General features: G+C 51.6%; 1 protein-coding gene across 2 annotated transcripts in view; it reads left to right on the top strand.

Annotated features, from left to right (window-relative positions):
* Positions 1 to 21,272, top strand: part of RGS8 (regulator of G protein signaling 8) — a 34,760-nt gene extending 13,488 nt beyond the window's left edge. For both annotated transcript variants that reach the window (XM_054038272.1, XM_054038270.1), the window contains exons 4-5: positions 18,500 to 18,666; positions 20,962 to 21,272. In XM_054038272.1, coding sequence (XP_053894247.1) covers positions 18,500 to 18,666; positions 20,962 to 21,144 — 350 coding nt within the window. In that variant the 3' untranslated portion in view covers positions 21,145 to 21,272. The remainder of the gene's footprint in view (positions 1 to 18,499; positions 18,667 to 20,961) is intronic.
* The last annotated feature ends 205 nt before the right edge of the window (positions 21,273 to 21,477 follow it).

The raw sequence follows: 21,477 nt of genomic DNA, 5'->3' as shown, positions 1-21,477 counted from the left end.
GCACTTGGGGGAGGAGGTGGGACAGGGGTGGAGTAGGGGCAGGAAGAGGCGGGGCAGGGTGCAGGCTTGGGGGAAGGGGTGAAGTGGTGGCAGGGCCTGGAACAGAAGGGTGGTGTCGAGCACCCCCCCACAGGATGAGAAGTCGGTGCCTATGGTCCCGGTGGTGCCCCAAATTTTTGGGTGCCCTACGCAGCCGCAGATGCGTATGCCTAAGGACGGCCCTGTTCTGCTCTCACAGATTTGCAAATTCCTTCCAGATCTGCTCCTCTTATGGGCTTTGATGCTCTCCCCCTATGAGAGGAATTCTTTGCAGTGTCTTCATTAGGTCTGCTCCAACAGTAATTGCTTCCCCGTTTGGTTTCAGGTGATCCCTACACCCAAAGCTCCTTTTTTGAGGACAGATGCCTGAATAAATATATTAGAACTATTTTAAAGGATCACACCCCTAAATAAGTACACCTATACCTTCTTAAAGTGCCATAACCTTGGAGACTGTGGTCTGTATATTCTAAGGATGCACCGTGCTGTGCCATCTGAAGACTCCCAGTGCTGCTCTTTTTTCTGCACTTTATCTATGATATTTAGTTTATAGATCACACTTCCTAGCTATTCCGTGCTTCTTTATTTGAAACTCAGTAGATGATGGTTTTCTGTTCAAGTCAATACTGAACTTGACATAGTCCTGGGGGTATTGTGCTGCCAGAGTCCCTTCATTTGGGTGAGAAGTGCTTTGAAACAAAGATATTGACCTTTCCTGATTCTCTTCATGAGTGTGCAGGTCTTAAACTCAGCATCCAGGCCAAATTACAACTCAGGGAACAACATTCTATAGACCTAAATCCACCCTTGCACTTCAGTTCGATCCGGTACTCTTCTCCAATTCCCTTCTTCCCTTCCTATCCTAAGCTGCAGGGCAGCATTACAGTGTGGAAGCTATCTTACAGTGCACAGTAATCTGTTGTTCACTCTCACAGGCTGTGCCCTCAATGCCAACTGGCAAAGGGTTCAAGGTCTGTAACAGCAACTCCTATCAGACCTGACACACTCACTACATGTAACAAAATTGCTGCCACAGTATTTATCGATGAAGACTGTTGTGTGAGGTATCCAATTAAAACTTATATCATAGTGGTCATCATAAGCACTGAGAGATGTATGTACGGTGGCTGTGCAAGGAGTTATGTGTACCTTCTAAAATATGTTTTAAGCTACGTAACCAGGAAGAGCTGACAAATAGTTATTTTCCAGAGAGGAGGTAAGATGTGTATCTCTCTGTCACATGTAAATTAAGCCAACGCAATGGAAATCCTATTTGCACGTGAAATCAACAGGAAAGAAAGGTTGATGGAGGAGATATGAAACAAACAGGGGGAGCACACCAGCAACAGGGGAGAAGAGTCTTATATGGGAGTGCACTTCAAAGGTTGACTGGACTAAAAGAGGAGGGGGAAAGGATGCCTTTCTTATCCTTCACTGAGGAAGCTAAAAGGACAGCACTTTTTGTATTCATAAAATTTGGATCCTGGCCATGTTGGGCTAATGATGCTGGGAGGCTTTAGGTGAGAAATTGCTTAGACAAGGATTTTAGCCTGTTAGAGTTAAGTTTAGACTCTAAGAAGCATGTTTTATATGTAATGTGGCAGAGCTCTGACCTTGTCCCGTGGGTCCCGTGCTTCTAGGCGGTATATGGTAGGCTCAGTGGCTCTCTGTGACCCTCCACGTAGCCCTTCTCTCTCTAGGGCCAGGGTTACAGTCTACTGAGCCCTTTTCATCATAAGCCAGCAAGGAGGTTGGTGAGAGAACTCCCACAGTCTCTGTTGTCCCTAGGGCTTGTTCCAGAACAGTTTAGCCTCCTGTCCTGACGGGGGCCTGACTTCCCCTCCCAGGAGGTGTTCCTGTAGTGGTGGGTTGGGGGGAACCCAGGCCCGCCCTCTACTCCGGGTTCCAGCCCAGGGACCCTAATGGTAGCAGCTGTTGGCAGCCAACCTTTCACTGCCAGAGTTGCTACATTTCCCTGGGCCACTTCCCCACAGCTCTCCTGCTTCTCCCTTCTTCACCCTTAACTTAGGGCTCCCTTATCAATAACTCGAGGGTGTCTTCATTAACCAGCCCTTCAGCCGCACTTCCTCTCCTCTGCCTGACTGGAGTGAGCCCTTTTTATAGTATCAGCGGGGCCTTAATTAGAGTCAGGTGGTCACATTAGCTTAATGGCCTCATCTGACTCTTTGCAGGTTAATTGGAGTCAGGTGTTCTCATTAGCCTGGAGCAGCCCCTGCTCTGATCAGTCAAGGAACAGAAAACTGTTAATTCAGTGGCCAGTATATCTGCCTTCTGCTATTCTGCTGTACCCAACTGGCCTGGGTCTATCACATATCCCTCCCCCCTGCTCAACACCAAGGGGTTGGGCAGCTTGGGACGCCAAACAGTGTACGCGTGTGTGACGAACTGGGCCTGTTCTCACTGTGGTCTGTGAATGCTGACAGGGGAGTGTGCTGGGATAGTCTGCATTGCAGGATGGGATCTGCCCGAGGGCGCATACCTGAGTGTGTAACATGAGAACCCAGGAAGGGGTTGAAGGCGAGGCGACTCCTTAGCCCGGGAAACTGAACAAAGGCTGTGGGAGGGGGGCTGAAAGCAGAGTGCTGGAAGCAGGCTGGAAGGAGGCTGGAGAGATGGCTGGGAGGCAGAGATGGCTCTGACCCCCCAAAGGGGGGTGGGCTGGCATGCCCTGGGACCCCAAGCTGGACCTAACTGAGGGGGGCCCTGTTGTCTGTGCCTGCAAGACCTGTCTTGGACTGTATCCCTGTCATCCAAATAAACCTTCTGCTTTACTGGCTGGCTGAGAGTCATGGTGAATCGCAGGAAGCCGGGGGTGCAGGGCCCTGAGTCCCCCAATACTCCGTGACAACTGGTGGCAGCGGTGGGATGTACTGCACCCCGTGGACGGCGCTTCCTGCAGTAAGTGACTGGGGAGCAGTAAAACGAAGGGGGATTGACGGGGACCAGGCCGGCTGAAGAGTGGGAGAGAGACGGTTATTACCCCTGGGAGTGTGTGACCAGCGAGAAGGACTTTTGCAGTAACAGGGTCCCCCGGGGGGATCGCAGCGAGTGGTCCCAGGGGCGGAGGAGTCTGCAGCTCAACCCTGGCAGAGAGGCGGTGACCTCGAGAAGGGCTGGCACACTAGGGGTCCCCCTGGGAACTGTGGGGAGCTGTGAGCACACAGGCCGGTGAGTGGGCATACATCTTCCTGCTGGCAAGCGGCTTAAGAGCGACCTGGTGGAGCTGTGCAAGCAGAGGCGGCTGCGCATTGGGAGGCTCACCAAAGAACAGCTCATTGCCCAGCTGGAGGCGGAAGATCGCGCGAATGAACTGATCCCTGTGTCTCAGGGAAGCAGCCTGGCAAATGCAGCGCAGGCACCAGTGTCTGTCCCAGCTGGGAGTGGTCAGCCGGCTGCTGAGGGCTTCCCGAGACCCCTCCTTCCTATGCCTAGGGGAAGGGTGGGGAGGAGCCCAGCAAATACCGAAGGCGCCGTGACCCCCCCGGCCAACAGGGGGTCCCCCCGGCGAAGCCCGACGGCCAGCAGAGGATCCTCCCGGCGACGTTCGGCATCCGGGGAGCGGAATTGGCTGGAATGGGAGAAAGAGCTAAAACTGAGGGAGCTGGAGGATCGTGAACAACAGAGACAGCATGAAGAGAGACAGCGTCAGCGTGAACGGGAGGAGAAAGAGAGACAGCATCAGCGTGAACGGGAGGAGAAAGAGAGACAGCATCAGCGTGAAGAGAGACAGAGACAGCATGAATGGGAGGAGAATGAGAGACAGAGACAGGAGAATGAGAGACAGCGTCAGCATGAACTGGAACTGGCGAGATTGAAGGGCAGCGAACCCCCGGCTGCGGTGAGTGAGGGGGGACCCAGGATTGCACGGAGCTTTGATAAGTGCATCATGGCCCCATACAAGGAGGGGGAGGACATGGATGACTTCCTGGAGGCCTTTGAGACGGCCTGCGAGCTGCACCGGGTTGATCCCGCGGACAGACTCCGGGTCCTTACCCCCTTACTGGACCCCAAAGCCGTGGCATTGTACCGCCAACTGGAAGAGGCAGAGAAAGGGGACTACGAACTATTCAAAAAGGCCCTGCTACGAGAGTTTGGGCTGACTCCTGAGATGTACCGGGAAAGGTTCCGGAGTCAGGATAAAACCCCTGAGATCTCATATCTACAACTAGCCGCCCGCATGGAAGGATACGCCAGCAAGTGGGCTGATGGGGCCCAGACGAAGGAGGACCTGGTCAAACTGCTGGTACTGGAGCAACTGTATGAGCGGTGCCCATCTGACCTGAGGCTGTGGTTGGTGGACAGAAAGCCAGAGAACCCGCGACAGGCAGGCCGGCTGGCCGATGAGTTCGTAAAGAGCCGGTCAGGAGATAAAAGGGAGGAGTCCCAAAGGAGCAATCCCACCACAACGCAGAGAGAGAGTCACCATGGGACCTCCCCGTGGGAAAATACAGAAAAACCCCATCAGAGGGGAACATCCGGCATCAGGACCATCCGACCCACTCAAGGGGACCCATGGGACATGGGCTGCTACCACTGTGGCCAAAAGGGCCACATACGGGCCCAGTGCCCCAGGCTCAGGGACAGACTGAGCAGGCCGAACCCACAGAGGGTTGACTGGGTAGAGACCCAGCCCGGCGAGAGGCAGCATTCCCAGGGAAGGGGGGCTGGCAGGGTACCACCTGCTAAGGAGGGAGGAGAGCCCCAGGCTAGCTTCTCTGGGGGGCCAGATGCTCCGGATTCAAAGTTCTCCGTTTACAGGGTTGGCGCGGGGCTGTCCCTGCGGAGCGAGTGCCTTGTTCCCCTGGAGGTGGATGGGAAGGAAGTTTATGGTTACTGGGACACGGGCGCAGAGGTGACACTGGCCCGGCCCGAGGTGGTGGCCCCAGATCGGGTGGTGCCCAACACCTTCCTGACCCTGACCGGGGTGGGCGGGACCCCATTCAAGGTTCCCGTAGCGAGGGTACACCTGAAATGGGGGGCCAAGGAGGGCCCCAAGGACGTGGGAGTGCACCACCATTTGCCCATCGAGGTGTTGATGGGGGGGGACCTAGAGGACTGGCCCAGCAGCCCCCAGACCGCCTTAGTTGTGACCCGCGGTCAGAGCCAGCGAGGGGCACTGCGCCCTGGCCTTGGGGGGGGTGCCTTGCCTGAGGCGCGGGACCCTAACCTGGTGGGGAGGGAGCGCCCAGGGACGCGGCTCAGGGAGGCTGCAGCTTCGGACCCAGCGGGCGAGAAAGAGCAGGTGGCCATCCCTGTCCCAGCTGCTGAGTTCCAGGCCGAGTTACAGAGAGATCCCTCCTTGCGGAAGATAAGGGACCTGGCCGACCTCAATGCGGTACAGACCATGGGACGAGGTGGCCGGAAAAGGTTCCTGTGGGAGAAGGGGTTCCTGTACCGAGAATGGGCTCCCCCAGGGAAAATGGAGTCAGGGGGGATCAGGAGGCAGCTGGTGGTACCCCAGAAGTATCGCCGCCAGCTGCTGTGCCGGGCCCATGACATTCCCCTCTCAGGGCACCAGGGAACCTGGCGTACCCAGCAGAGGCTGCTACGGAGCTTTTACTGGCCTGGGGTCTTTGTTACTGTCCGACAGTACTGCGGATCCTGTGACCCCTGTCAGAGGGGGAGGAAGGCCTGGGACAAGGGGAAAACAGCTTTAGGACCCTTGCCCAGCATAAAGGATCCTTTCCAGAGGGTGGCCAAGGTTAAAAGGGCGGCTCTAAACCAAGAGAGCCCAAAGCACAGACCTCCAGACTGGAGCGCTGGGAGAAGACCACAGCCCAGTTGGAGCCCCAGAGGTATGGGGGTGGGAAAAGGGCGCAGGCCGCATAAACCTTCCCACATGCGAACTGCGAGTGCCATCAAGCACCCCGACCTAAGGGGGGGCGTGAAACTGAAGGGGCCTGGTGTAATTCCCACCAAGGAATGGGAGGGATGCGGGGGCATCCAGGGGAACGGGGGTAGGTTCGAACTTCCCCGGGTCACTGGCTAAAGTGGCCCCGCTCAGTTCGGTCTCGAAGGGGGGAGAGATGTGACGAACTGGGCCTGTTCTCACTGTGGTCTGTGAATGCTGACAGGGGAGTGTGCTGGGATAGTCTGCATTGCAGGATGGGATCTGCCCGAGGGCGCATACCTGAGTGTGTAACATGAGAACCCAGGAAGGGGTTGAAGGCGAGGCGACTCCTTAGCCCGGGAAACTGAACAAAGGCTGTGGGAGGGGGGCTGAAAGCAGAGTGCTGGAAGCAGGCTGGAAGGAGGCTGGAGAGATGGCTGGGAGGCAGAGATGGCTCTGACCCCCCAAAGGGGGGTGGGCTGGCATGCCCTGGGACCCCAAGCTGGACCTAACTGAGGGGGGCCCTGTTGTCTGTGCCTGCAAGACCTGTCTTGGACTGTATCCCTGTCATCCAAATAAACCTTCTGCTTTACTGGCTGGCTGAGAGTCATGGTGAATCGCAGGAAGCCGGGGGTGCAGGGCCCTGAGTCCCCCAATACTCCGTGACAGCGTGATAAGCCATCGGCATTGCCATGGCGACTCCCTGCTCTGTGCTCTATGCGGAACTGGAAAGGTTGGAGGGATAAGAACCACCTGGTTACCCTTGTGTTCTTTTCCTTGTTCCGTTGCATCCATTGAAGAAGGGCATGGTCAGTCACAAGGATAAATCTGCGCCTCAGCAGGTAATAACGTAACGTTTCCATGGCCCATTTTACGGCGAGGCACTCTCTCTCTACTACTGCATATTTTTGTTCCCTCGGATGGAGTTTCCTACTGAGGTAGAGAATTGGGTGTTCCTTCTCCCCAACCATCTGCGACAGGACGGCCCCTAACCCTACCTCGGATGCATCTGTCAGTAGGACGAAGTCCTTGGTGAAATCTGGGGCTATCAATACGGGGTTACTGCAGAGGGCAGTCCGTAGGTCCGTGAATGTCCTCTCTGCTGCATCGGACCATCTGATTGGATCAGGACCACCGGCCTTCACTAAGTCCGTTAAGGGACTTGCCCTTGTAGCAAAATGGGGGATGAAACACTGGTAATACCCCACCACCCCTAGGAATGCTCGGACCTGCTTCTTACGACTCGGCCGAGGCCAATTTTGGATGGCCTCTAACTTATTCAGTTGGGGTTTTACCAGACTTTCCTACCATGTAGCCAAGATATTTGGCCTTCGTGAATCCTACAGTGCACTTAACAGGGTTCGCCGTAAGGCCAGCTCGCCGGAAGGTATCAAGGACCGCCCCCTTTTCCAAGTGGGTCTCCCAGTCTGGGGTATGAATCACCACATCATCCAAGTAGGCCACAGCATAACTGGTATGGGGGCGTAATAACTTGTCCATGAGGTGCTGAAAGGTAGCTGGAGCCCCATGTAGTCCAAAGGGAAGGACCGTATATTGGAAGAGACCCTCTGGTGTAGAAAACGCTGTCTTTTCTTTTGCATCTTCGGCTAGGGGAATCTGCCAGTACCCCTTTGTCAAGTCTAAGGTTGTCAAGTACCGGGCATTCCCCAGACAGTCCACTAGTCCATCTATGTGGGGTATAGGGTAGGCATCAAACTGGGATATCTCGTTTAGTCGACGGAAGTCATTGCAGAATCTCGTGGTGCCATCAGGTTTGGGAACCAACACTATTGGCCTGGACCACTGACTGTGGGATTCTTCGATGATCCCCATCTCCAGCATTTTCCTGACTTCCACTTTTATTTCCTCCCTTTTGGCTGCTAGCACCCGGTAGGGCCTCATAGTTACTCTGGCCCCAGGGTTTGTGATGATGTGGTGATATGTCCCAGTTGTGTGACCCGGCTTTGTCGAGAATTCATCTTGATATTGGGCAATCATCTCAGTTACCTCTTCTGGGCTGTCATTAGATCGGGAGACACCCTCACTTGTTCAGGGTTTTTGTTCCCTGGGTGCAGCTCTTCTTGAGCCACTGTGCACGCCTCTTGCGTATGCCATGGTTTCAGAAGGTTGACGTGGTATATCTGCTCTACTTTTCAACATCCTGGTTTTCGCACCTTGTAATTTACTTTCCCTATGGGTTCAACTATTTCATAGGGCCCTTGCCACTGGGCCAACAGCTTACTTTTGGCCTTGGGTACCAGTACCATTACTCGGTCACCGGGTTGAAACTAACGAAGCTTGGCTTGATGGTTGTAGTATGTTCTCTGGGCCTCTTGGGCTTTCTCCAGGTACTCCCTCACTATGGGAGTGACCCGGGCTATCCGGTCCCTCATCCATAGTACATGTTCTATTACATTCTTCCCCTCACTGGGTTCCTCCTCCCAAATTTCCTTGGCTATGTCCAGGATGCCTCGGGGGTTGCGTCCATACAACAGCTCAAAGGGGAAGAATCCGGTGGAAGCTTGGGGGACCTCACGGATGGCGAACATGAGGTATGGTAGTAGGTTGTCCCAATCTTTCCCCATCCTTGCTTACCACCTTTCTTATCATGGCCTTGAGGATTCGGTTAAATCTTTCCACCAGACCATCGGTTTGTGGATGGTAAACCGAGGTCTGCAGGGTCTGGACATGGAGCAGGGAACACAAGTCCTTCATCAACTTGGACATGAACGGTGTTCCCTGGTCTGTGAGGATTTCTTTTGGTAGCCCTACCCGGGCAAAGATTGCCACTAATTCTTTGGCAATGCTCTTGGAAGCTGTGTTTCGTAAGGGGACAGCTTCTGGGTACCTGATTGCATAGTCTAGGATGACAAGCACATACTGGTGGCCTCGGGTCGTTTTCTCTAGCGGCCCCACAAGATCCATGGCGAGCCGCTCAAATGGAACTTCGATGATCGGCAGGGGTACCAGAGGAGCTTTTAGATGTGGTCGAGGGCTGTGCAGTTGACATTCGGGGCAAGAGGCACAGTACCGTTGGACGTCTTCATGTACCCCCAGCCAGAAGAACCTGTGTGAGATTCGCGCCTGGGTTTTCTCCACTCCCAAGTGTCTTCCAAAAAGGTGACTGTGAGCGAGGCTTAATATTGCCTTCTGGTGTTTCCAGGAGACTAGGATCTGGTGTACCTCTTGCTCCTGCATTTGCACGACCCGGTATAGGAGATTCCTCTTGATCACAAAATAAGGCCCTGGCCCCCGGGCCTTTCCCTCTATGGGTACCCCATCTATCTCAGCCACCTCCTTCCTGGCATTCTCATACCTTGGGTCTCTCTCTCTGGGCTTAACAGCCCGAACTCTGAGGGATCTGTCTCTGCCCTCTCGGCTGGCTCTGTGAGGTTGGGGTTGGAAGTGGTCTCTGACCTCTCCTCTGTCTCGGGACCCTCCCCTTCAGTTGCCCGTGTACGTCTGCCTACACAGGCGACCCTCTATCCTTGTATCAGGATTCGGATACCCAAGGCATTGGCAGCCCTTCTTTCTCTTTTGGTCTTCCTGCCTTTCCCCAGGACAGGGAATAGCTCCTGGGACATTTCTGCGAAAAATGGGAGGTGACATTCTACCACGGAAGCCTCCTGAAGTTCAGGGAGCTCCTCTCCCTCCAATTCCTCTGGTGGGAGCAAGTTTCCAAACCCAGGGAAATCTCTACCTATGAGCACGGGGTATGGGAGGTTTGGGACTACTCCTGCTTTCACCCCAGTGACATTTCCCTGAATTTCAATTTTTACTGGTATGCTGGGGTAGTAGCTAATAGTCCCATGGACACAGGTTACCCCCGTACGCTTGGCCTGCATTAACTGGCTGCGCTTCACTATATTTATGTGGGGTGACTGCGACCCCTACAATATTGAGTAGGCTACATGGGTCTGCCCCGTTCCCCAGGTTACACTGCATTGGCTCTATGACATTGGGGCACTGGGCAGCTATGTGCCCCAACTCCCTGCATCCATAACTGCTTCTAGTCACTCCCCTATCACGTGGGTTAGGGGGTTTAGTCCCAGGGTTCCCCCCACTTAGGCCTTCCTCTTCCTTCTGGGTTCCCAACTGGTTTTCGACCCCCTCTTCTTCCACCTAGGACTTCCTAGGGGTTTGGCCACCTGACCCGCCGCGGTCAGGGTCGAGTGTTTGATTCGTGAGGGGCCTTCCCTGGGTAGTTCGGTTAATTCCCTGGCTGTCATCTGTCTTTCCACCAATGTGATCATTTCATCGTAGGTGGATGGATGGATCATTCTGGCATACCCATTTGCAGAGATCTGGTGGCAGTCCCTGCATGTAATGGTCTATGACCAAAGTCTCTAAAATCTCCTCTGGGCTGCATGCCTCGGGCCATAACCACTTCCAAGCGAGGTGTATGAGGTCGAATAGTTGGGACCTTGGAGGCTTGTTCTCCCTGTATTTCCACTCCTGGAACCTCGGGCCCGTACTGCTGCCGTCACCCCGGATTGTGCTAGGATCTCTGCCCTCAGCTGGGAATAGTCAGCGGCATCCTCAGTGGGCAGATCAAAGTAGGCCTTCTGGGCCTCTCCATACAAAAAAGGGGCAAGAATGCTGGCCCACTGCTCCAGGGGCCACGCCTCACGCTGAGCAGTCCTTTCAAATGAGAGGAGATACGTCTCTATATCATCGTCTGCCATCATCTTTGGCAGACAACTGGTGGCCCTCAGGGTTCGCGTCCCATTGGACCCCCGGGCCTGGGTGGTGAGGATCTTCAGCTGGTCCACAACCTTGCGCAGGAGGGCTCGATCTTGGGTCACCTGGCTCATTAATAATTGGTTGGTTTCCTGCTGTAACCTCATGGACTCCTGTTGCACCATCGCCTGAGCCCGGGTTGCCTCCTGCTGGGCTGCTGTGGCTTGCACCAGCACTCTCACCACCTCCGTCATGGTGGTACAAACAAAAACCCAAAACCAAAAACCCCAGTGCACCTTTTTTTTTTTTAGTAAAAACCTCTTTGTTCTGCCACGCTGTGAACAATCACGATCCCACTCCTGACACCAGTTGTGGCAGAGCTCTGACCTTGTCCCGTGGGTCCCGTGCTTCTAGGCGGTATATGGTAGGCTCAGTGGCTCTCTGTGACCCTCCACGTAGCCCTTCTCTCTCTAGGGCCAGGGTTACAGTCTACTGAGCCCTTTTCATCATAAGCCAGCAAGGAGGTTGGTGAGAGAACTCCCACAGTCTCTGTTGTCCCTAGGGCTTGTTTTAGAACAGTTTAGCCTCCTGTCCTGACAGGTACCTGTCTTCCCCTCCCAGGAGGTGTTCCTGTAGTGGTGGATTGGGGGGAACCCAGGCCCGCCCTCTACTCCGGGTTCCGGCCCAGGGATCCTAATGGTAGCAGCTGTTGGCAGCCAACCTTTCACTGCCAGAGTTGCTACATTTCCCTGGGCCACTTCCCTACAGCTCTGCTGCTTCTCCCTTCTTCACCCTTACCTTAGGGCTCCCTTATCAATAACTCGAGGGTGTCTTCATTAACCAGCCCTTCAGCCGCACTTCCTCTCTTCTGGCTCCCTGGCTCTCCTCTGCCTGACTGGAGTGAGCCCTTTTTATAGTATCAGCGGGGCCTTAATTAGAGTCAGGTGGTCACATTAGCTTAATGGCCTCATCTGACTCTTTGCAGGTTAATTGGAGTCAGGTGTTCTCATTAGCCTGGAGCAGCCCCTGCTCTGGTCAGTCAGGGAACAGAAAACTGTTAATCCAGTGGCCAGTATATCTGCCTTCTGCTATTCTGCTGTACCCAGCTGGCCTGGGTCTATCACAGTAACCTGTTTTTATTATCCTTGCTCACTCTCTCTTCAATCTTAATCTTTGTAAATAAAGGTATGTGTTTTCACTATCAATAGACTACGGGGCTGAGCTGTCCTAAAGAATTTGATCCGAGTGGTTCCAGTCAAGCTGTGTCTGGACAGTCACCTGGCAATTTCTGAGAGTGTCCAGTGACAGGAGCTAGAAGCAGAGGGGGATGCTGGCTGAAGGGCTTAGGAGCTGGTGTGTGTCTATCGCTAGCCTGCATAGAGAGGGCCAGATCTGTGGAGACCTAGAAATTGGTGCTCCTCTATGGCCAGAGGCTGTTGGTTTCAAGGAGCTGAGCTACAGCAGGCATCAGGCAAAATGGCTTCACGCTAAGGGCAGGTGGTGGTGAGGTGCCTCACAACTCTGAGTACCTGTGGGGAGAATGACAGAGGCACACCTTATATCGGCCACACACTGAGAGAACGTAAGTGGTGGAAATCAGCCCAAGGGTGAAGGAAAAAGGGAGATGGAGCAGGGCAGCCCTGGGTTTTGAAGTCCCTCCCAAGAAAGTCCTCTGATGCGCCCTCCTCCATCACCTCCAGCCTCCCAAACAACTCAGAATGGTCTAAAGAAGGGCTTTCTCCACATACAGAGAGCTCATGCATGGAGGAGACAGAAGCATGTGGGAAGTCAGGAGGGGATCGGCCTCTTATGAGTGAGTGCAAGTTAGCAGTGGCACTCCATACAGCAAGGGGGCCCCTTGGTTTGAAGTCTCTCCTGCATAAGGCCATGAGAGAAAGAGGGGAGGGGCGTGGCAACAAAGAGAGAAGAAGGAATAGAGAGAAGAGAGAGAGAGAGTGCGGGGAGGAGAGGAGAAGGAAAGGAGGGGAGAGAGGCAGTAGTGTGGCTAGTGGGGTGCAGGGGAAGCAGCCGCTTCCTCTCAGCATGTTTTCAAAAAGCAATGCGCCTGCCGGCCAGCGCTGACCTCCTGCAGGCAAGGGGGGGCAGCACAGCCAGAGGAGCCATGGGGAGGGGGCGGCACGATCGGAGGAGTGAGGGGGGGGCGCAGCAGGGTGGCCCGCAGCACGGCCAGCAGCCAATGGGGGGATGGTGGGCGCGGCCGGAGGAGGCAGAGCGAGGGTGGGGGTGCAGCATGGCGGCCCGCACAGCGCGGCCGGCAGCCATGGCTGGGGGAGCGAGGGGGGGCGCAGCAGGGCGACCCGCAGCTGTGGCCGGCCGCCGCAGCTGGAGGAGCGAGGGGGGGCGCAGCAGGGTGGCCCACAGCCAATGGCCCGGGGCGGCGGGCGCGGCCGGAGGAGGCAGAGTGGGGTGGGGGTGCAGCAAGGCGGGGCGCAGCGTGGCCGGCAGCCATGGCCAGAGGAGCAAGGGGGGGCACAGCATGGCGACTGGCAGCCAATGCGGGGGGGTGGCACACCCAGAGGAGCCAGCCAAGGGGGGGGCGCGGAGCGCCTGGAGGAGGAGCCAAGGGGAGCGTGGCCAGAAGAGGAGCCAAGGGGGGGCGCCTTTTTTATGTTTGCTCCCCCTGCTCTTAGATCCTGGCTACGCCACTGGAGAGAGGTGAAAAGAAGGAAAGTGAAGAGGGTGGGACAGAATGAAGAAAAGGGGTTAAGCAAGAGCCTTGAAGGAGTGGGAGGGTGAGAAAAAGGAAGGGAAGTGAGAAAGTTTATGGAGAGGAGAGAAAAGGGGAAAGAGTAAGTAGAAGGGAAGGAGACAGAGTACAAACAGGAAGAGAAAAATGTCCATGGCTCGTATCCAACCCCTTTCTGTATTTATTTAGAAATTAAAAGCCACTGACTAAAGTCAGAGCAGGAGCAAGGAGAGAGAACTGTGCAGAGACTTTCTGGTTCCAGCTGCTGCCCCAGCTCCCTGGCTGCTCCAGGCTGCTCTCTGGGGCAGAGTTGAAGCAAAGGTCTTTCTTGCTACATCAATCATGAGAAAGCCTTTCTTTTTATCAGACATTATGCTCTGTTCATCACGTCCCCTGGCAAGGCTTCTGTTTTTGGAGAGTGACCCCTGTGTCAGTGCTAAGGATGACAAAAAGCAGAGGTTTCAGAGTAGCAGCCGTGTTAGTCTGTATCCGCAAAAAAACCAGGAGTACTTGTGGCACCTTAGAGACTAACAAATTTATTTGAGCATAAGCTTTTGTGGGCTACAGCCCACTTCATCGGCTGCATGTAGTGGAAAATACAGTAGAAAGATATATATATACACAGAGAACATGAAACAATGGGTGTTACTATACACACTATAAGGAGAGTGATCAGTTAAGGTGAGCTTTTATCAGCAGGAAAGAAAAAAAAACTGTAGTGGTAATGAAAATGGCCCATTTCCAGCAATTGACAAAGGGGGGGTGGGGGGGGGGGATAAGCATGGGGAAATAGTTTTACTTTGTGTAATGGCCCATCCACTCCCAGTCTTTGTTCAAGCCTAATTTAATGGTGTCCAATTTGCAAATTAATTCCAATTCAGCAGTCTCTCGTTGGAGACTGTTTTTGAAGTTTTTTTGTTGTAATATTGCGACTTTTAGGTCTGTAATCGAGTGGCCAGAGAGATTGAAGTGTTCTCCAACTGATTTTTGAATGTCATAATTCTTGATGTCTGATTTGTGTCCATTAATTCTTTTGCGTAGAGACTGTCCGGTTTGGCAAATGTACATGGCAGAGGGGCATTGCTGGCACATGATGGCATATATCACTTTGGTAGATGTACAGGTGAATGAGCCTCTAATAGTGTGGCTAATGTGATTAGGTCCTATGATGGTGTCCCCTGAATAGATATGTGGACAGAGTTGGCAACAGGGTTTGTTGCAAGAATAGGTTCCTGGGTTAGTGTTTTTGTTGTGTGGTCTATGGTTGCTGGTGAGTATTTGCTTCAGGTTTGGAGGCTGTCTGTAAGCAAGGACTGGCCTGTCTCCCAAGATCTGTGAGAGTGATGGATCGTCCTTCAGGATAGGTTGTAGATCCTTGATGATGCGCTGGAGAGGTTTTAGTTGGGGGCTGAAGGTGATGGCTAGTGGCATTGTTACTTTCTTTGTTAGGCCTGTCCTGTAGTAGGTGACTTCTGGGTACTCATCTGGCTCTGTCAATCTGTTTTTTCACTTCAGCAGGTGGGTATTGTACTTGTAAGAACACTTGATAGAGATCTTGTAGGTGTTTGTCTCTGTCTGAGGGGTTGGAGCAAATGCGATTGTATCGTAGAGCTTGGCTGTAAACAATGGATCCTGTGATGTGGTCTGGATGAAAGCTGGAGGCATGTAGGTAAGTATAGTGGTCAGTAGGTTTCCGATATAGGGTGGTGTTTATGTGGCCATCGTTTATTAGTACTGTAGTGTTCAGGAACTGGATCTCTTGTGTGGACTGGTCCAGGCTGAGGTTGATGGTGGGGTGGAAATTGTTGAAATCATGATGGAATTCCTCAAGGGCTTCTTTTCTATGGGTCCAGATGATGAAGATGTCATCAATGTAGCGCAAGCAGAATAGTGGCGTTAGGGGACGAGAGCTGAGGAAGCGTTGTTCTAAGTCAGCCATAAAAATGTTGGCATACTGTGGGGCCATGCAGGTACCCATAGCAGTGCCGCTGATTTGAAGGTACACATTGTCCCCAAATGTGAAATAGTTATGGGTGAGGACAAAGTTACAAAGTTCAGCCACCAGGTTTGCCATGACAGTATCGGGGATACTGTTCCTGACGGCTTGTAGTCCATCTTTGTGTGGAATGTTGGTGTAGAGGGCTTCTACATTCATAGAGGCTAGGATGGTGTTTTCAGGAAGATCACTAATGGATTGTAGTTTCCTCAGGAAGTCAGTGGTGTCTGGAAGATAGCTAGGAGTGCTGGTAGCGTAGGGCCTGAGGAGGGAGTCTACATAGCCAGACAATCTGTGAGATAACTTTGTTAGTCTTTAAGGTGCCACAAGTACTCCTGTTCTTTTTTCAAAAAGCAGAGGGAGAATCAAAACCGAGAAAGAGAGGCAGGGTGTCTAGAAGCATATCGCAAAGCTCTTTATTGTCCTTGTAAAAAGCTTCAGCAGGGTATCCCCTAACCAGGTATGGAATGTTTAAGGGCAAACACTACAGGAACCAGCTATATACAAAGAGCCTTATGGCACCAGGATCTGCTGTTCTTTTCCCTTCAAACTTCTGTTCCCTCCAAACTCTCTGCTATCCCATACTGACAGATCCCTGCAGCATAGACTCCCCAGTCTGCTCCTGAGTTTTCACCTTCCCACTGAGACTCCACCTCCCCAGGAAAGACACTGGGTACTAGATTCTGGAGAGGGCACAAGCTGTGTGTCATCTTCTTGCCTCCTGCCGTTTGGGGTCAGCTGGGGAGCGGAGCAGGCCCTGGTGTAAGCTAGAGCAGCCTCAGCAGCATCTCTATCTCAAGGTGGCTACAACATCACGTTATGAAGTCACAGAGCAGCTCATAATAGCCCGAGTGCAGTGCGTTCCTGCTACACCTCCGGCCCCAGCCGTATTTCTGGCATGTCCCTGCACCACTGGCTTGGAGAGGGGCTAATGTCTCCTTCAGGCATCTGGGGCTGTAGCTGTACAGTCCATTGTATCCAAATCACAATATTCATTTTCAGCAGCACTGCTGTACGCACAACAAAAGCCCTCGTTTTGCTGCTGGCACAGAACCTTGCTGAGACCACGTTTCCCCCTCTCTTTGGCCAGTAAGGAGACTAAAAAACGACACTCCAAAGAGTTGATGTGATACAGCCGTGGCTGAGCATCTCATCTCTGTGTCCCCTTTCTGTCCATAATCTCACATTAGCTATTTAAAAGCAATCAGGAAGAGGCACTTTCACCCCAGCTCTCATAAAACCATTCCCAGTTGCTTGCGGGGAGCAGATGTGAGGTTACAGGAAGACGTAAGGCACTTAGATGAGACATTCAAGAGGGGAGAGGGAGCTAACAGAACCATTCTGTGTCCCGGAGGTGGCTATGGTTGCCAGCTGGCTGGTTTTTAACCGGCCTGGCCAGTTTTTGTACTGCCTTGCCGGTGAAAAGTTTTAATGTGCAGGGTTTGTTTATTTCACTTGGGACCAACCTTCCCTGTAAGCTGTGCACACGTGTGTCCACACAGTGATTTTTTAACTACCACACATGCCAAGTGGCTGGGAGAGCAGCTGACATCTGGGTGTGTGCCAGGCCCTCAACCTGCTGAAACCGCAGTGGCTCCTCCCAGCATCGGGGACTGGGAAGGGGGACAGAACATAAGAACAGCCATACTGGTCAAACCATTGGTCCATCTATCCCAGTATGCTGTCTTCTGCCAGTGCCAAATGCAAGTTGTCACAAAAACACCCGAGTCTCACCAGGAGTGGAGTGGTTGAGGTAGGGGCTCTTGGTAGGGGACAGCAGGAGGGCTCCCTTAAGGGCTGAGGTGGGGTTCTGCATCTCAGAGATGGCAACCCTAGTATCTCCTGGATTCTGGCTAGGGGAGGGAAGGCTGGGGGCAGGGTTTCTCTTTTCCCTGGGGGGCGGAGGGGAGAGCTGGAGGCAGCAGACTCTGTCACTTTCCATCTCTGCCCACTGGAAGTGGGGAGGAAGTGGCAAGGGGTGGATCTTTCTGGGAAAGAAAAGAGTCAGAGAGGGAGCTCCCGTCTGGTACTAGTGAAGGAAAGATTAGAGCCCCATCAACTCCCCAGCCAGGCACCAGCCCCTCCTGATGCTCCCACTTTAGATTATTGTGCTTGGGAAGTCCTTATTTCACCAGCCCAGGAAGAGGCAGGGGAGCTTAGCTCCCAAACTCAGGGCAGGCAGAGTAGGAGGGACCTTCAGTGAATTTCCCCAAGATCACTTCTTTCCCCTCACTGACTGCATTCCCTGGCCCATAAATGTTTTTAGAGACAAACTTGGAATGGGGTAATGCTGGCCAAGTAGGCTTCCTGTCATAAACTCTTAAATGGCCCTACCTTATAGGAAAGGTCTGAGAGGGCAAAATTCAGCTCTGCCATAAGTGGGTGGAGCCCTCATTGATTTCAAATCTGCTTATTCCAGAGCTGAATTGGTTGGCTCCCATACATGCAGAGAAAGTAAATACAGTGGCTGTGTCCACATGTGCCTCTTTTTATAAATATGCCTACACACAGAAATCAGAACGCTCCAATTTCCAAATCTTCATAATCATAACTTGTAACCTGAGTTAGCCAGAAACATTATTGCAGTCTCACAATTGCTAAGCACTAAAAGAGATAAGAGCACTTTGACCACTCTGTGTTCCTTCCTTTTCCTTTTTAGTGTAGATGTTATGGTTAGAAATTCTAAGCTACTTCCTATCTACAAATAAGAGTTAAAAATGTGTTAAGATAATAAACCAAAGTAATGAAAAGCCCAGATGTAAAAGGAGACAAGTTCACAAATGATGTATTTTATAAACAGTTTTACCTAGTGACAACTGTATTTTACATAGTGAGGCATTAACAACTATATAGCAAACAGAATGTATAACTTGAGCCTGGGAATTTCAAAGGACCCTATAGGAGTCAGGCTCTGAAATCCCTTTGAAATTCTGCCTATACTCCTAGCAAAACACTGATTAAAAAACAACCCAGGAGGGGGTTCCTTTAACTACCTGGGACAGGGAGCCTCATGTAACTGTAACCTGTGGAGAACAGTACTTGAGCCTGCTGTAGAAAAACCACATGATCAGCAGTTAAGTCTTTTTGTGCCAATGGCAGAGATTTTGAAACGGATAGGGGTCGTATTTGTTGGGGATGAGTGAACAGTGGCATATACTGTAAAAATGCCTTCTCTGGTCTGAAGTTGCTTCCTTTCTTCCATAAGTCCAATGTTTCCCCCTTGTAGATGGGGTGGCTGCATTCCGCGCCTTCCTGAAGACAGAGTTCAGCGAGGAGAATCTGGAGTTCTGGCTGGCCTGTGAGGAGTTCAAAAAGACCCGGTCAACAACCAAACTGGCATCCAAGGCCCACAGGATCTTTGAAGAATTCATTGATGTACAAGCTCCTCGAGAGGTTGGTAGGCATACACACTCTGGTGGGATTAATCTGAGCAACAGGTATTGCAAGGAAACTCACTTGGCAAGGGAAAGGAAAGGAGGGTTGTTTGCCACATCTCTCTCCACTACCAGTGACTCACATCCACAATGCTGGGATTTTGTACTCTTCAGAGGATCACTGAAGAGGTAATGAGCTGATCAATGATTTCACTAGCTACTGTTGGCCAGTGTGTCTGGATACCTGAGTTACTGCAGCCTGCATCCCAAAGCCTCCAGTGGGGAACTTCTGCAAATCAGTGGCTTGATAGAGACATCACTCCTTCATTCTTTCACAAGTATCAAAACTGATTATTTACAGGTCCCCAAAACGGCCTTCAACAACACTCCCAGCAACTGCTCTAACCTGTTGAATCTCCAAGAGTTAGGGTGTATGTGTCAATCTAGGCCCTACAGCCCTCTGAATCTGTAGAATTCAGCATTGTTAGAATTTCTGAAAGTTACGAGCAATAGCACACCGTGCTGAATAGAAAGTGTAGCCACAATTTAGAGCCTGGACTTGTGAATTCTCCTTTAACATAATCACAGTTTATGATGTTATATCCTGCATTGTGATGCCACGTTGTGATGTCATATTGCTTATTCAGCGAGAGTCTGCTCGCAGATTCCTCTAGTGAATGTGTACCCAATTTCCAACAGGGCTTCCAGTGGGGAAAACTCAGACTTTAACCACAACTTGTGACCTAATAATATTGGTAATTTGGGGCCTCTGATGGGGCACACCCCCATCCCTCTGGTGGAAAGGCTAAAGAGCATTCCTGCAATCAGGCAGTGTCAATTAGGTGCACCTGCAGAACATGCTACACCTGGAGAAGTGGGTCTTAAAAGGGTGATCCTAGCCACGAGGGGAGTTTTTCCAGGAACAAGGAAGCTTCTAGGGCATGCTAGTAAGCTCCAGCAACAAGGGAAATTGAGCCTGAGGCAGCTGCTAATATTTTCCTTCAAACCCCACCCCATTTGAGGCAGATAGACACTACAATCTTGGTATAAGCAAAAGCCCTGTAGAGCTGATTCCAGCCAGTGACCTGTGGTAGGTCCTGGGAAGTGCTCCCAGGGGCTGGAGACAAGTAAACTATAAACTGGGTGCTGAAAAGACCCTGGGAGTGAGCTGAACTCCTGCTGGGAACAGTAAGATTGCCCAGGAGTGGAGGATCCTGACAGGGACCCAGGGGCAAGAGACTCAAAGGTACTTTGGCTCAAGCCCAAGCTGAGGGTTGGCCGATTACAGGGCCAAATTGAACTCCCACTGAAATAAATGGTAGTCTTTCTGATTATGTCAGCTGGAGTGGGAGGAGATCCAGCATCTTGTGGCACTGAATGCATTCCAGCTGGGATTAGACACTTGGGTTTAGGTTAGTTTAGGAGGTGTTGATCCCTATGATATCTAAAGGGTGATATCTAAAATCTGATCCCACAGTCATGACTTTTGGTGTATCAAAATTTGAAATGACCCACCAGCACAATGCACAGTCAACTAATGCTGTAACCATTTTAGGGGAGGCACAGATAAAGGTTCCCCTTTTTGACTGCATTATATTTGGGTACCACGGAAGCCTCCCTATTCAAAAGATTAATAATAGCAAACTCTTTCACACAGGAATGGCTTTGTGCCATCTTTCTCATGACAACCACAGTTAAGACTGGTTGATTGTCAGGGCAAAAATCTGGGAGAATTCAGGAATTTTTCACAGCAAAAATGCTAAAGACATAAGTTTAGGGGGGCTAAAAATGGAAAAGTCCAAGCACAATATATTTTAGTATGTAGTCGTCATGGGAAATTATGAGAAAAGTCAAACAGTTTATTGTAAAACAAAAATAACTTAAAGCTATTTGATAAGATTTTAGTAATAGTTTAAAATTACTAACAATTCATTAGCCAACACACTCAATGTATAGAGAGCCAAATTTGTAAAAATTCATAGGCGTCTTGATGAGGGCTGGGATAGCTGGGGTGACAAAGACTCTGAGTCAACATTTTCAGACTTGCAGTAGATACCTAAAGTTAAGCGCCTAAATTCATACCTAGGCACCTAAATAAAAATGGTCTGGTTTTCAGAGGTGCTAAGCACACACAGCTAATATTGAAATTAATATGGATTGAAGTGCTTAACTTAAGCTATCTAAGTTAGAAAATATGGGCAGTGACTTATTATGAATCCCTCCCTCTCCCACCCCAAAAGGTTATGTTGTTGTGTTGTTAGCTATATAAACCAGAGTTACTCTATATAATCCTCCTTGTTGTCTCTTTCCCTAGGTGAACATAGACTTCCAGACACGGGAGGTGACAAGAAATAACGTGCAGGAGCCCTCACTATCTTGCTTTGACCAGGCCCAGGGGAAAGTGCACAGCCTCATGGAGAAAGACTCTTACCCCAGGTTCCTGAGATCCAAAATTTACACAGACCTGCTGACCCAAACCCAGAGGAGGCTCAGCTAGAGCAGAGATGGGACCCTCAGAAACCATAAGCTTCCCATGGCAGCCAAAACCATTTCCAAATGTGAAACTTCATTGGTGTTAAAAAAGCAGGGGTAAAAGAGGAACAGGAGAGAGAAAGGGGGAGCCCATTTCAGAGTGTGACCCAAACGCAGTACTAGGACTCTTTGGAGAGTCTCTGCGTGTGTTTGGTTAGTGGTAGCACCTATCAGTTTCTGGCCTATTCAGGATCAGAAATATGTTCTATGTGGTGCACTGGGTCATCTATCAAGAAGGCAGGTTTCCCAAAACTTACTATACTAGTTAGTTGGTAAATAATGCCAATATGAACTTCCA

The sequence above is a fragment of the Malaclemys terrapin genome, chromosome 8 (assembly GCF_027887155.1).
Source record: "Malaclemys terrapin pileata isolate rMalTer1 chromosome 8, rMalTer1.hap1, whole genome shotgun sequence".
Taxonomy (NCBI): domain Eukaryota; kingdom Metazoa; phylum Chordata; order Testudines; family Emydidae; genus Malaclemys; species Malaclemys terrapin.
Note: the sequence above shows the minus strand (reverse complement) of the source record. Positions and strands in the feature narration are given on the sequence as shown.